We start from the raw sequence: 16,413 nt of genomic DNA, 5'->3' as shown, positions 1-16,413 counted from the left end.
CGGGTACGCGTAGTTGTCCGTCTTGACTGTGGCAGGGGGCAAAGGCTGCAACGCACCAACCGGCGCGTGGGGTGGGGGAGGGGTCCCTATTCGGGCACCAAATTAATGTGGTAAATATTTAATTACCGTCCTAATTTCTATGCAGGTAAGTACTTAAAAAAAAACAATAACTCAATCGGAAAGAAAGACGCAGAGTCCGTGGTGTTAGAGTTCTTAGGGGTTTTATTCCTTAAAAAGGAATGGTTCTTGAACCGGATATCGGGTTCCTGACACCACTGGGGTTCAGGAAGGGATAGAGCATACTTTATTGACAATACATAACTTTTATACTTAAAGTACATGATGGTAACCAATGCAGAAGGCGTAACAGCTGAGAGAAATGAGATAAGAACACACACGTGTTAGCAATACGTAATCAGAAGGCGTGAACTAGGCGTGAACACAGAGATGTGTGCTAGAAACATCACATGAAAATGTCACAAGTGGGTGTGTACATAGCAGAATCTTGCAATGTCAGCAGAAATCTGAGGTCTGGATGCGCGCGCAGCTGCATGACGTGTGATTGACGTGAAGCTGGAGGGTGCAGGGGACTTGACATTTACACTAGAGGAAAGAGACAGAAGTCTGGCATGTCAGATCAACTCGTTCCTATATCATATCTGATATCTGATGTTTGGGAACCATATTATCTAGAAGGAAAGGTCTCTTGGGCAGAGGCTATCCTATACTGACTATGGATGCGTGTATATGTGCCTACGTGTCTGTGTGTAAAGCGAGGGGGCCATGGGCCTACCATGGTAACGGGAGCTATGAATTACTTGCATGGAGACGGAAAGGCCGGGCCCTTTGCTCTGCAGCTGAGGGATTGTTTATCTATTCTGCTGGACTGGAATGTGTTTCGGGAAGCTGAGCTTGACTATGCTGATAACGTGAAGGTAAAATACTGTCTTTGGCAGGCAAGCAGGCCGAGCCAGGCTCCGTTCGCCTCGAAGGGAGTAGGACAGAGTTCACGGGGGGCCTCCCACGTTGCAGTTTCAGGAGGCAGAGATGACTTTGAAAAGAGGCTCGATGACAGAAAACAGGGCCTAGCTCGCACAGAGCCAGAAATACGTGAAAGTGCACCATACAAAGACGGTGGCAAGGCATACTTAGGAACTGAATTATCGACCCATTCATGGTGGATCTGAAAGAGGACATGTTAACTTTGGACGCAAATGTATTTGCGTCTTCATAGCTGGCACAGGAGGGAAGTTACATGCACTTTAAGCTCGTACATGGAGACGGTGGGGTACACGTTAGGGAACATTTCTTGACCATAAAATTTATATTTCCTCAGTTTGGATTTAGTGCCTGGAATAAACCATTGTGATTTCTTAGAAGTGTGCACCACTTCACTTTTAGATATAGAACCGTAACACAGTAAACATAGGTCGTTAGCAAAATCTGTATAAAATGATAGAGGAAACAATGGAGGCTGCTGCGAGTCCTATCACGGTGAGTTGAATGCCTCAAAACCACAACTAACTGTATTTTCTATAAACATTTAGCCTCTGCTGGGTACAAGCTGATGAAATATATGTGTGCCGTCCTGGAACCTCTTGATTTGATGAAGAATAGTTGTACTCTAACTATATAGTGAAACTCGGCAGTGGCATAGACACCACTCACCTCTGCTGCTGAAATGCCGTTCTTAAAATGTGTTTTATATATTTACGTACTTTAATATATGTCTGTCGATGTAGCTATCCCCTATATGCCCATTCTTGTCTCCACTGACATGTCAATGTCTCTGTGCATATCTCCATTTTTCTCTCTTTGTTAGGTTCTCTACCCTTTCTTTTACTTACTCTATCTCATTCCCTCCTTTTATCCACTTCCTATTCCAGCTCTGCCTCTCTCTTACTATTATTGAGCCATAACTTTCTTCCTTAACTTCTCCCCTTTCACCTCCTACCTTCTTCAATGCTCCCATTTCTTCCTACCTACGCTCCCTTTAAGTCGCTATAAGATTATACACTACTCTAACAAGTATATGCTGATTGTGTATGATTCTGAAAAGAAACATCTTTAAAATATGTTGAGAAATGTTTTCATTGACCATGTGTTCTCAGTTTCTTTTTCAACTGAATTGCATTCCCATGATGTTCACTCCATAAAATCCCATGCATTATTTTTTTGTTTCCAGGATCATTTAGTTATCCTGATGTATATATTTTTGTGTGAAAAATCCCCTCCTCCCACTCCTCATAGGCTGCTTGTATAGGACAGGTGGAATTCACATCACTACTCCTTTTTTCTCTCTTCATCCTCGTTTTTGTACCACACCTTTGCCCTCTTATAATTGAACTCTGCAATCCCGTGTCTGTATCCTAGTGAGTATAAATCCTACCTACCTTCTGATGGGTGTGCCCCTACCAACACACTAGTACCTTGACCTATACCTTAGCTCCTCTAAACATACCTATACCATAGTACCTCTTTTCCTACCTATTCCCAAGAATCTGACTACATACCCATCCCCAGTACCTGCAGCTAAATCCTTAGGTATAGTTTAGTAACTCTACCACTAACTGTACCCTTTTATCTCTACCTCTACTTATATCTTTGTTAATCTACCTTCACCTGCACCCTATTATGTCATCCCATACTTATACCTTAGTAACTCTATGTATATGCATGTATATTCCCTCCTGCATGTATCCAACTGTGTCTTACCCTATCTATACCCAATGTTTCAATGCATATCTAAATCCTAGTACATTTACGTCTGCCTACGCCCCATCACCTTTAAACATGCTTAGAATATGGCCTTACTACCTCTCTTTAAACCCTAAAACCTCTGCCCTTCCCTAAGGTCCTACCGTTCTTACTCACTTACACCCTAGAGCTTTGTTCGCCTTCCCATTAGTGCTGTCTTTTTTCTCCTTACTTATTTTCGTGAGCCTTTTGCATAGCCAATGAGTCCCATTTTGTGGTAATTACTCAACATTTTCGAGAAAAAACGGGTGGGTGCTTTTCCTTTATCAGAAATTCACCAAAATGGAATTTCATCGGTTTGTAACCTTCTTTTGTTATTTTATCCAAAATGAGATAGATCCTTATTGCCTGCAGAGATGTGCATTTCGATAACTGTACATATTACTCTTATGTTTAGATAATAGCAGAGATGTATTTTCTTTAAGTGAACAATGTCTCTGTTTGTCAGATTGCCCTGTATATTTGGCAGAAAGGAAATGGACAAGAATTAACTCCAGTGCCTGAGCTTTGCACAGTTGACATCAATTCACCTCAAGCTGCTCATTGTGCTACAATGTTCAGTAGCTTTCTCCCACATTGCGTAAGTATAGTCTACATTTGCTAACAAAATGCTTCTATTTTGCCTTTTCATCAGCACCTTCATTTATATTCTTTAATTACATTCAGGTCAAGTCAAGTCAAGTCAGAAATTTGTATAGCGCGCTACTCACCCAGAGGGTCTCAAGGCGCTTAAGGGAAGGGGTTTGTTACTGATCGAATAACCAGGTCTTGAGTTGCTTCCTGAATGAGAGGTGGTTCTTTGTAAGACGGAGGTGAGAGGGGAGGGAATTCCAGGTCTTGGCCGCCAGGTAAGAGAAGGATCTTCCTCCCATGGTGGCTTTTCGGAAGCGTGGGATCACGGCGAGGGCTAGGTTGGACAAACGTAGTTGGCGGGTGGGAGTGTAAAAGGATAGGCGATTTTTGAGGTAGCTGGGTCCTAGGTTGTGGAGGGCCTTGTGTGCGTGAGTGAGGAGACAGAACGTGATTCTCTTGCTGATAGGGAGCCAGTGCAGGTCACTCAGGTGTTCTGATATGTGGTTGTGTCGAGGTATGTCCAGGATGAGTCGGGCGGAGGTGTTCTGAATGCGTTGAAGTCTTTTCTGCAGTTTGGCTGTGGTTCTGGTGTAGAGGGTGTTTCCGTAGTCTAGTCGGCTGGTGACAAGTGCTTGGGTGACCATTTTCTTAGTTTCGGTGGGGATCCATCGGAAGATCTTTTGGAGCATGCATAGGATGTTAAAACATGATGAGACGGAGTTGACTTGTTTGGTCATGGCGAGGGAGGAGTCTAGGATTAATGCTAAGTTGCGAGCATGGTCCGTTGGTTTGGGTGCGCTGCCTAGTGCCGGGGGCCACCATGAGTGGTCGTCCCAGGCAGAGGGGGATGTTCCTAGGATGAGGACTTCCATCTTGTCCGAGATCAGTTTTAGGCGGCTGTTCTTCATCCATTCGGCTACGTCTTTCATCCCTTCGTGTAGGTTGGTTTTGGCGGTGGTTGGGTCTTTGGTGAGGGAGAGGATCAGTTGAGTGTCGTCAGCGTAGGAGATGATGTTTAGGTTGTGTTGGCGTGCGATGGATGCGAGGGGGCTCATGTAGACGTTGAAGAGGGTGGGGCTGAGCGAAGATCCTTGTGGTACGCCGCATATGACTTCGGTGGCCTTTGATCTGAAAGGGGGAGACGGACTCTTTGGGTTCTTCCGGCGAGGAACGAGATGATCCAGTCCAATGCCTTATCTTGTAATCCGACGTTCTTGAGGCGATGTACTAGGGTGCGGTGGCATACCGTGTCGAACGCTGCGGAAAGATCCAGGAGGATGAGGGCCACTGTTTCCCCGTTGTCGAGCAGTGTTCGGATGTCGTCTGTAGCTGCAATGACGGCGGTCTCGGTGCTGTGGTTAGCTCGGAATCCGGACTGTGAGGGGTCGAGGGAGCCGTTAGACTCAAGGAAGGCGGCGAGCTGGCTGTTGACGGTCTTCTCGATTACTTTGGCGGGGAACGGGAGGAGCAAGATGGGGCGGTAGTTCTTAAGCTCGGTGGGGTCTGCTGTAGGTTTCTTCAGGAGGGCGCTGAGCTCGGCATGCTTCCAGCTTTCCGGGAAGGTAGCGGTGTTGAAGGAGCAGTTGATGATATCTCAGAGTTGGGGTGCGATGACGGAGTCGGCCTTATTGAAGATGTGGTGGGGGCATGGGTCGGTTGGAGATTCGGAATGGATGGAGTTCATCATGCGTATGGTTTCTTCGGTGCTGATTGGGGTCTAGGCGCGGAGAGTGGTGGTCGGGGGCTTCAGTTCGAAGGTAGGGGGAGAGGACAGGTCGCTGAAGCTGTTATGTATGTCTGCGATCTTGCTGTGGAAGAACAAGGCTAGTGAGTCGCATAAATCTTGAGAGGGAGTGATGTTGTTGTTGCCGGCGCTGGGATTGTTGAGCTCATTGACGCTGGTGGTGTTTGCGGGTGGCGTTCTTGAAGGCGGTCATGTTGTCACTGGTTGGTTTTTTTCTCCAGGTTTTCTCGAGGGTGCGGCAGTTCTTTTTGGAGTTCTTAAGGTCGTCATTGAACCAGGAGGCTCTTTTGCTTTCTGGTCTGTTGGGACGGTTTTTCTGGGGTGCTAGTTCGTCAGCGCTGTGGGTGATCCATTGTGCGAGATTAAAGGCTGCTTGATTTGGGTCCTTAGATCTGGCTGGAGGGTTTTGGTTCAGTGATGTGGTGAGCTGGTCGAGGGTAATTTTGTTCCAGTTTCTGCGGGGAACCTGTTGCGGGTGGTGGTGGGTCGTTGTCTTTCTGAAGCTGAAGTGTACGCAGCTATGGTCCGTCCAGTGGAGTCCTGTGGTGTGATTAAAGGAGATGTGTTTGCTGGAGGAGAAGTTTGGGTCGAGCAGGGGCAGCCTATCTCACCAAGTATTGTTTAACTCTCTTTGGAAGCTTATTCAAGCAGTATAAAAAACGAACGGAATCTGCAGCGCTCCCAGTGACTTTGATGCAGCAGATATGTCAGTACACAAATTACCTGGGAAACTAGTTTGCACTTAGAAAGGACTTCGTGTGCATTGTATAACCTTTTTTTGGATATTATTTTATACCTTTGCCTAATTTTATAGAATTTTCAAAAAAGTGACATAAAATAGACAATACAGAAACATAGTAAATAGCAATAAAACCTAAACAATTGATAAATACAAATTATGAGCAATCTGTAATAGGTCATTAGATTACAATAAAATAATTATTTATTATCATAACAACAAATATGAGTCTATAGGTGACCAGAAGGATTGATAAGAAAGCAGATTATGATTAACTCCATATAATGATAATTGGGCACCTCTTCCTGTAAAAATGATCCAGGACCACCAAGCATGAACAGATAGAGAAGAAGCATCTTTACAACAAAAAGCGATTGATTTTAAAGCAGCTGAAATTAAGAAATTAAACAATTTTGCTTCAGATTCATTAAGAGGATGCACCAGAACAACAGATTTACAGAATAACAATTTATATGAAAGAACATCCTGAATAGGTAATATTTTCAATATAATGTTCAAAACTTCAAACCAAAATTTTGAAATTGTAGGGCATTCAAATAACATGTGTCGTAAAGACCCAGGGTGCAAGTTACAATGCCAACAAATATCAGATGTAAGTAATTTAGCACGATGCAGACGTATCGGTGTCCACAAAGAATTAAACAAAATATACGAATTGGTCTGATACAGAGACATCGGTAACCAACCAGAAATGCTATTAAGCCAAATAACTTTCCAAGAGTCATTTGATATGGAAATGGAAAGTTCAGCGTTCCAAAATGTTGAAATTACATTAAGATAGGAACCTATTGAAGTAGCTAATTTTTTATACAAAATAGATACTGCATTTGAAGATGCAGATACAGCATGAAGATAAATGGTCAAATCTGTTGTGACAGTAGATGGGATACCGTTCGGGAATGAGTCTAAAATTGAATTGCATAAAAATTGATATTTAACAAAATCAACATTAGGTAACTTACATTTTAATTGTAAAATGGCAAAGGGAATAAAAACATTATCACAAAATAAATCTTTAAGATAAAATATACCTGCCTTAATCCATGAATTCCAGAAATTCATATTTCTATTTATTTTAATAACAGAACCATACCATAGTGATAATTCCATTGTAGAACGTAAGGGAGAAGCAAAATTTAAATCTAAATCATTGAGTATTAATCTTGAAGATTTTATTATAGATGATTGGTGAATAATTGTAGATTTATGAGACATTGTAAGCAAGGTGGGTAATGGAAAAGGATAAACAAGTGATATTTCTATATCAAACCAAATAGGAGGCATAACTACAGAGGAGGTATTAAACCATAAGGAGCCTTGTTTCAATATAAATGCTTTATGATAAAGAAAGAAGTCAGGAAGGCCAAATCCTGCATGGCATTTAGGTATTTTCAATTTTTTGTAACAAATTTGAGGTGGTTTATTGTTCCAGAGAAATTTGGGGAGCATTTTATGAACATCTTTATAGAATTTTAGTGGAAATTGAGTGGGGATCATAGCAAGTGAGTAAAAGATTTTAGGTGCAATATTAATTTTAATAGATTCCATTCTCCCCCACCAAGTAAGATGAAGGGAAGACCATCTAGAGACTTTATTTTTAACATAATCAAAAACAAAATCACTATTTAACTTAATGTTGATGGTATGGAGTATGAGAATAAAATACCGAGATATTTCAATGTATTTTTTTGCCAAATAATATCTGCCACAGGTAACATATCAGGGGTACAAAAAATATTTAAAGGGAAAAATTATATTTTATTAACATTAAGTTTGTATCCTGAAACTGCAGAATATTTGGTAATAATATCTAATAAGGACAGGACAGAGGAAATTCAATTACTGATAAATAAGAACACATCATCCGTATAAGCTAAAGTTTTAATAGTAACATCTTTAATCGTAATACCTTGAATATCATCACAATTCCGTATATAATTAAGAAATGGTTCAATTCCCAACAGAAATAAAAGTGGTGAGAGGGGACAACCCTGCCGTGTTCCTCCAAAAAGGGAAAATTGAGTAGATATTTGGCCATTGATAAATAAACGAGCAGTGGGAGCATAATATAAGGCAGAAATCATAGGAATAAAAGAGGGACCAAAATTAAATGACAATAAAGTTCGAAATAAAAATTGCCAATTAATTTTATCAAAGGCTTTTTCTGCACCAAAGCCATAACACCAGCGGGAACAAGAAGGGTAGGACTCTGTTCAATAACATTTAATAAGGTTCTGGTATTGTTAGCAGAATATCTATTTTTCATAAATCCTGATTGATCCGGGTGGATAATAGATTGAAGTACAGGGGCTAATCTAGAAGCAAGAATTTTAGCATATAATTTACAGTCTTGATTTATTAAAGATATAGGGCGATAATTTGAAACTAGGGTAGGATCTTTATCAGGCTTGGGGAGTACAATAATTAAAGCATCAGCAAAAGAGCCTGAAATGATCCCAGGAGAGCCAAAATATGAAAAGAGCTGAAATAAATAGGGCAAAAGATGCGGTTGGAATTCTTTATAAAATTCAGCTGGAATACCATCAGGACCTGGAGACTTATTTTTTTGAAGAGATTTTATGGCTTTCAGAATTTCATCAGCAGTAATGGGCAAATCTAATCCAAGTCTATCTGATTGTGAAATTTGGGGTAAATCACACGTATTTAAAAAAGCGTCAATTAATGAATTGTCATGAGAATCAGGTTTATTATATAAGTTTGAATAAAAATCCAGAAATTCTTTAACAATATCAATATGGGACAACTCAATTTTGCCGTGAGAACCATGAATTGAGGTAATCTGTGTCTTATCTTTTTTAATGCGTAAATAATTCACAAGGAGTTTCCCAGACCTGTTGGCATTGAAACGAAATCTAGCATTTAATTTAGTGAGTTGAACACCAGCTCTTTTACTGAGGATAGAATTAAATTCATAACGAAGTTTTTGCAGTTTAACTTTGTATTGAGGATCATTGGATGTAATAAATAACCGTTCAAATTTTGCTATTTGTTGCTCTAGGTGTTTGATATTAGCGTTGAATGACTTATTCTCATGAGCCATAATAGAGATGTTGGCACCTCTAATGTAAGCTTTAAATGCGTCCCATCTATTGATCACAGAAGTAGAATTTTCCGGATTAAACAAAAAATAATCTGGAATGGCTTGTAATAATTTAGGCTTATTATGCTCATTAAGAGCAATACCACTATTCATAAGCCATCTGGTTTGCTTAGTAAAAGTGGACGAAATATTTAAAACAAAAGAAATTAAAGCATGGTCAGATATATCAATAGTACCAATAACAGGAGTAATTGCAGATTGAATAAGAGACGGGGAAAGTAAAAAATAATCAATTCTAGAATGGGAATTATGGGGATTGGAAGAGAAGGTAAAACATTTATCAGTAGGGAAGTGTAAACGCCAAATGTCAGCCAATTTGGTGGTTTGAATGAAGGATTTAAAAGCATGAAACACCTTAGAAGGACGAAATTTAGTACTAGACAGCCTATCTAATAATGGGTCTACAATAATATTAAAATCACCCCCAACAATCAACGGAACTTTACCCAACTTTAAAACTTCAGTAGTGATATTAGACCAAAAAGTAGGATCATCAGCCGTAGGACCATAAATATTGAGCAAAAATAAAGTAGAGTCATGAATTTTAATTTTAGCTATAATATATCTACCCTCCGAATCTGAAATTGTATTTAAAACTTGACAATGTAATCTTTTCGCAAAGAAAATAGCAACCCCATTTTTCTTTCCATTAGCAGGAGAAGACACAATAATGTCAACCCACTTTTTTTCATATAATGTAATATTTATCATCAATATGAGTCTCTTGAACAAAACAAATGTCAGCTTTACATCTTCCTAAATAATCTAACATTTTGGTACCCCTAACTGGGTGTCTCAAACCTTTCACATTAAAAGAAACAACTTTAACATTGTGAACAGTAGCAATTATGAGGAAGGAAGCAACGAAGAAAGGTACTGGAACAAGAAGACGTGAAAGAAAGCATAGTTAAGAAATAGACTAAAAATAGTAACTCTATGAATGAGAAAAAGATAGGAAGAAAAGAAGACAGGGAGAAAAGGACAAACAAGATACATAAATAAAAATATAGAAACGCACACACGTTTTACAAGCATGGCCATAAGCACTGAAGCCCAGAAACATAGAGATTATGTAATGTAATGTAATGTAATGTAATGTAATGTCACATTTTTTATAGCGCGCTATCACTCCAAGGAGCATCCTGGTGCTGTGTAACGTAGCCAGATGGATCAGGCTGCTGACAAATGGAGTTCAGAAGTCCTACGCGCTTATACTAGGGCTTTGCAAGCTTTATCAGTGAGTGTGTAGATCCATGTTTTCAGCACTTTCCTGAATTGGCTCTAAGCGATGAATTGTCGCAATTTAGGGGGAAGCTTGTTCCAGGCCCTAGATCCCATGACTACAAGGGATTTTCCTCCCTTGGTGGAGAGCTTATATCTGGGCACCACCAGTAGGTTCAGGTTTGACGATCTGAGGACCCGCGAAGGTGCGTAGCGCCTGAAACTATTCGCAATATATTTAGGCCCTTGCGAGTGGAAAGCTCTGAAGGTGATTACCAGCAGTTTAATCAGGATGCGCTTATGTATTGGCAACCAATGGAGGGCTTTGAGCGCGGCCGAGGCGGGCGACTTCCTTGGCCAGCCAAGAACAAGGCGTGCGGCTGCATGCTGTACCATCTGCAGTCTGTGTAGCACAGATTGATTGGCTCCCACATACAGACTATTGCAGTAATCCAGCCTAGATGGTATTTGTGCAACCGCCACCGTTTTCCTGGCATCCAAGGGCAAAAGGTCAAAGAATTTTCTGAGACCTCTAATGATGTTAAAACAGGTGCCTGCCACAGTCACGGCCTGTTGCTTAAATTATTCATAGATGTGTCCCCAAATTTCTGACTAAAAAGAGTCAAGTAATAGGGTCATGTGTATCCATTGAAAGTGGAACTTGTTGGTCAAGAAAATATCGTAGCTCTTCCGGGCGTTGAAAGGATTTGGAAAAGTTATCTTTCCATATGCGCATTGTAGATGGATCAAAAAGTCCATATTTGAAACCAAGGCTTCTTAACTGTGGACGACAGGTAGCAAAATCCTTGCGTATGGCAACAGTTTCCTTGGCAAAGTCTTGGTGAATAAAAATGTTATTACCAATAACCATTAGTGAGGGAATGTCTCTTGCAGCTTTTCTCATCAATACAAGATGGTGATGACGCAGTACTTTAAATATCATTTGCCTAGGTTTAGTATGGCGAGGGTTACGATGAGAAGGGATTCTATGGGCTTTATCCACTTCAAATTTTTCTGAAAACTTGATATTCAAAAGAACAGGAAGTAACGATTCCAAATATAATCGCCAATTAGAACCCTCAACTTCTTCAGGCAAATTAAAAATGCGAAGGTTGTACTGTCTATTTCTATTTTCCATATCCAAAAGCTGAGCATGCATAGGAAGTATTTTTGCCACTAATGGTGTAAAAGCATCCACTTTGTTTTTGTTATCCTGTATTTTGATGGAATTATCAAAAATTTTCATAGATATAGAAGCCATATATCCTTACTCACACGTTTGACCTCTGAAGCAATAGTGTTAGTATTAACACGTAATGCTTGAATTTCTTCTAAAATTAAGGAGAGAGAAGGTTCAGAGGACTCCACCACCTTGGATTTAACTGGGGGAGGAGAAACTTGCTGTCTCCTTTCTATTGTTGACTGGATTTTTATTTTCCATTTTGAGGTGAAAAAATCCAGAAATAGGCGTAAATAACACACAAATGTGTAGAAAGAAAGGTATTTAGTGAAGAGAGCAATGAAAAACTCTTCAAAATCACTGGTGCAGCAGCTATGTTAGACTGTGGGCGTGGCTAGGCCCTAGCCAGGCCCTTTCCTTAGAATCACTCCGCCCCCTAAGCACACTGAGCAGGCAGTACCTTCGTGAGAGGCTGGGAGCAGGAACCAGGAGGTGGGAAACAGAGCTTCCGCCGCGCAGAACAGCTCGAAAATAGCAGGATATGCAGAAATCCTCTTTAATAGCTAAGCGACCCCATTTGCGCTAAGTTGCTGACAGGTAAATCGTTGTTTAAATCCAAAACGGGCCGACGATTTCACGGAGCTCAAGCGGTGGCGACCATGTTGTTTGACGCGCTCGCGCGTCTCTTGATACCTTTTGTCTTAAGACATTGTTTAACACTTCTATTTGTAGTTTAGAATTTCAAGGTCAAGAATACATTGACCAGTTCCCAATGGTATATATATTGACGACATCTTAATATACTTAGACAATGTGGAGATGCATGAAGAACAAGTTAGTGGAGTTCTACAGAAATTTAGAGAAAACAGCCTTTTTGTAAAGTTTGAAAAATGTGCATTTGTTGTAACATCAGTGGAGTTTCTTGGTTTTGACCTGTTACCAGAGCGAATAACGAAATCTCTTTCCTTGATGAGAAATGACCCTTCTGTTTTTTTGTGGATGGAATGCTATTCGAGGGTTGGACCTTCCATGCATGCCTCAGTGTTGAACAATTGTGAAAAAGGGGTGAGTGCGTCCTCCTGTTTATTTTATATCTTTTCTTATCTCGTTATTCAAGTGTTTTCCTGTGTAATACATACTGCTTCCTATTTTGTAGAGAAGGGTGGCTCAGTGGTTAGAGCGGCAGACCCTGATGCAGTAATCTGGCTGGGACCAGGGTTCAATTCCCGCCTCGGCTTGTCTCGGGCTCAATTTCCTCAGACCTGATAATTCTCGCCTCAGTGCCTATTCTGATCATGAGCCCCATTCTGCACCTCTGGGCAATAGCTAGCTTAATCTCTACAACGGCCCCAACAACGCTGAGGATATCTGACTTCACCTTGGGGGTGCCCAGGAGTGGGCTCCTCACAGGGAAAGGCTAGGAAGGGTTCCTCGGCGGTATTTGTACAAGCGCCGAGATGCCTCCGGTTAGTCGTGCGCTATATAAGTGCGTAATTATTATTATCCTTATGTGTTGTCTTTCATTTTATTCCCCACTAGAGAGTATCCTTCATTTCAACATACATGGCATGTTTCACAGAATTTCAAATGTTGATGCAGCCGGCACGTGTTTCGCCCCCTTTTTTGGGGGGGGGGGGGGGGCGTTAGTCTCGGGCTTTCTCTCGGCTCTTATATTAAACTGAACAATCAAAATATCAATAATCCTTATAATTCAAATTATCAATAATGCTCGTAATCGAAGTTCCATGTGACACATTTATAGCAATGTGTGGGAGTCAGAAATTCGTTATGTCGATTAGCTTATCTATCTGTATTAAATCCTGGGTTAGATCCCCGATGTCAGCGTGCGCTGGTGGTTAATAGTCAGGCTAATGGGCCCCAAAAAATGGGGGTGAAACATGTGTCAACTGCCTCAACATTTGAAATTCTGTGAAACATGCCATGTATGGTGATATGATGGATACTCTGATGGTGAATAAAAAGTGAGACAACACATAAGCAGTACTCATATTTATTACAGTGGAAAACACTTGAATAACAGGATAAGAAAAGATATAAAAGAACCCCGTTTGATGGTCTGAAAGTAGGTTGTTTTTAACCAGGAAGTTGAATGGCAGACTAAAGGACTTTCTTTCAATCACTTTTCCTAAGATAAGATCATTAGAGGTCAGTCAAGTGGATTGCCAGCTGTGTCTTCTAGATTGAGGTTATTTTTGAGTGGCCTGATGCAAGGGATCTTGAGGTTGAAGTTTGTGCTTGTTTTTAAGAGTTTTCAAGGAATGATCTTTCTGATGTTATAGTAGGATGTCCTAGATGGTTTGAGCAAGACAGAAGACAGTCGAGGATCCTACTAGGCCATATGCCTCTTCACTAGTTCGTTGAATTGGCGGTCAGAAAGTTGAAGAAGTTCAAGGTCTGACGTCTGCAAGTGAACATATTCTTACTCATCATGGTCAAGTAGACTGGATGTGAGCCTTCTTGCCACTGTGTTGCTGTCCCACAGTCTTTGCATTTGAAACAAAGTGTCTGCGTTGACATTGCAGAAAGATTGGGACTGACATACCTTGCCAGTGCAACTGGCATTCGAGATGCATTCGGAGTAATGGATCAATTTTACCTTCTTGGCGGCAGAATTGTAGTTCCTTATGAGTCATTGTAAATGTAATTTTATGTTTACGTTTCTAGAGTTCTTCAACGGTGTTGCAATGCTGTGTTTTCATTCTCTAACTTCTTTATTCCTACAGTGAGCCAACACATCTTAGATTGATAGTTAAGATGACTTTTTCTCTAGCAGTTTTCTTGTGGTGAGAATGACAATGAAGGAAATTAGGTGGTGGTCACTTAATTGGAAGGTTCCTTCTTACTATGATGAGTCCATCCAATATGTGTCCAGCTGAATGACTGGTTCTATAGAAGTGATGGGAGCAGGTAAGAGTCTGTAGGTTTGTCATGAGAGATCTTGGATAAGGAAGATATTGGTGCATTTAACCTGATTTTAAGGTCTTTGGGGATGCAGTGATTGATGTGGCTTAAGGTGATGTCAGATGACTTTTCTAAGAAGGCATCTGTAAACGCTTTGTTATTCAGAACAGGGCTGTATTTCAACAGGAATGAGCAAAAGATGATATGTTAAGGAGAGAAGTGGGCTTGAGGCGATTTTCACTCATTTGTAGTTTAATTTTTAAGGAGACCTTGAAAATCACTGATTGTGCTTCTGTGGTCTCCTTGTGGTGGATCCCCGGCAGTGACTAATTTGAGCAAGGGGTTTCAGGTGATGGCAACAGCACTTCATTGTCAACCCCTGCACTTAATTGTTAGCATCAGCCCTTTTGACAGTCTGCCACACGGTGGTGCTGTTTCTAATTTAGAGATGAGTGAACAACGGTTGTTTATTAATTCAAAATGACAAATACCTGCCGCCAGAGCCATTCTTATGGCTTTAAGGGCCTTGAATCGTCTGAGTTGTCACACTTGTATGAGTGTGAAGGTTATTAGTTGTGTTGGCACTGTCACTGGCAGCGTTGGCAGGGGCCATGGGTGATGCAAGCTGCAGTGGCCTCCTGACAAATGCCCTGGCACTTACATTTTGCAAAATAATCATCGGATCCCGGTGATGAGTCATTATCCCTGGGGATTGATGAGTTCGTATCCAGGGGGATTGCCTCGTAGAGGAATGGGAATGCGTCATCTCCCCTTTAGGTTCTATTGATGAACTGTAATTCTGGTTTCGAGTCTCAGATCAATCTGAATATGATGAGGGTGTGTTTGTGCTTTGAGGAAGTAAGTCAGCAACAGGATGATAAACCGAGGGGGCAATGATGGTAGTGGGATGCAAGGACATTTGGAGAGGGGAAGTGGTTGAAAGGGCAGAAATGTTTGTTGTGTTAAGGGTAGAATGGTTTCGCTCCAACTCCAAGAGATGAAGCCATGCTTTAACGGGCCTGGGAGGTCCAGTTGACACAGTGGGATAGGGTTGGTTAATGGAGGAGGAATGTGGCGTGCTTTCCGCCATCCCACCGGAGGGAATTCTTTCTTCAGTACAACATTCATTGAGGAATCCATGTGTAACACATGATCACTCACTGTATAGGGTATATTGTCATTGCTCTATTTACCTCTGAACATGTAAGCCCTTTGAGCCTAAGAATATTTTGTTGTGTACATATTATCAAAAAAGATATGACAGCTAACACATTGTTTTCTCACTGAAAAAATCTTTATCCAAAGGCCATAGTTATAATGATAATTACTACTAATGTGCAATTTAACTTTTATGCAGATGCCCTGTGTGAAGTGTCTAAGGTAAGGTATTGCCTTGTCTAGCATCCGGTCTTTAAGTGTTCTCACCCAGCAACAAGTTACCAGATCCCCAAATCCTGCAAAGGGTAGTGTTGCAATCCTCAGCAGGTAACTGCCCTACATAACCCTGCCTATCCTGTGAGATGGGTTAACCCCATCTACACTCCAGGGAGCCATTCATGTCGCAAGAATATTTCCACTAATGAGTCAGCGGCCCAGTCATGTGACTCCTATGCATGTATGCAGGAAACTTTTACATAGTTATTTTATTAGTGCTTAATTTGTGAAAACGTAAAAAATAAGTGCCAGGCTCAAGGTATTTCACACAAGGTCTCTGGGCATTGCACAACCCATAACCCTGGACAGATCAGTGCAATTACCAGTACTTTCAATTCCCACACTCCAACAAATGCCACAATTAGACTTTTTCATTTTCATAAAAATACCAAATTGCCCAGGCTGAAAGAATGGCCTGCATTATCTGCCACTTTTTTCATGTTTATTCATTTGTTGGAAACTGTTGATGTGCTCTGTTGAAAAAAAAATAGACAGCACTATAATGTGGTGGACTGTCAAAAGTAAGTGCCAGTGTTAAGATATAGAAGTGCCGGTGCAGAGCACCGAAAACACTGACCTAAATTAAGCAATGCTTGGCAGATACGAGAGAACAAATATAAGAAAGTATTCCCACTAATGCACCATCATTCTTTTTGTATTTTATTCTTATTTTTCTCAATTTTTGTTTCAGTTTGCTAGTG

General features: G+C 40.9%; 1 protein-coding gene across 2 annotated transcripts in view; it reads left to right on the top strand.

The window, feature by feature from the left end:
* The window catches only part of B3GLCT (beta 3-glucosyltransferase), a 1,059,223-nt gene that overhangs the window by 603,850 nt on the left and 438,960 nt on the right, over nt 1-16,413 (top strand). For both annotated transcript variants that reach the window (XM_086935136.1, XM_086935137.1), the window contains exon 9: nt 3,206-3,337. In XM_086935136.1, the coding sequence (XP_086791262.1) occupies nt 3,206-3,337 (132 nt within the window). The remainder of the gene's footprint in view (nt 1-3,205; nt 3,338-16,413) is intronic.

The sequence above is a fragment of the Lissotriton vulgaris genome, chromosome 8, assembly GCF_964263255.1.
Source record: "Lissotriton vulgaris chromosome 8, aLisVul1.2, whole genome shotgun sequence".
In the NCBI taxonomy this organism is placed as follows: domain Eukaryota; kingdom Metazoa; phylum Chordata; class Amphibia; order Caudata; family Salamandridae; genus Lissotriton; species Lissotriton vulgaris.
Note: the sequence above shows the minus strand (reverse complement) of the source record. Positions and strands in the feature narration are given on the sequence as shown.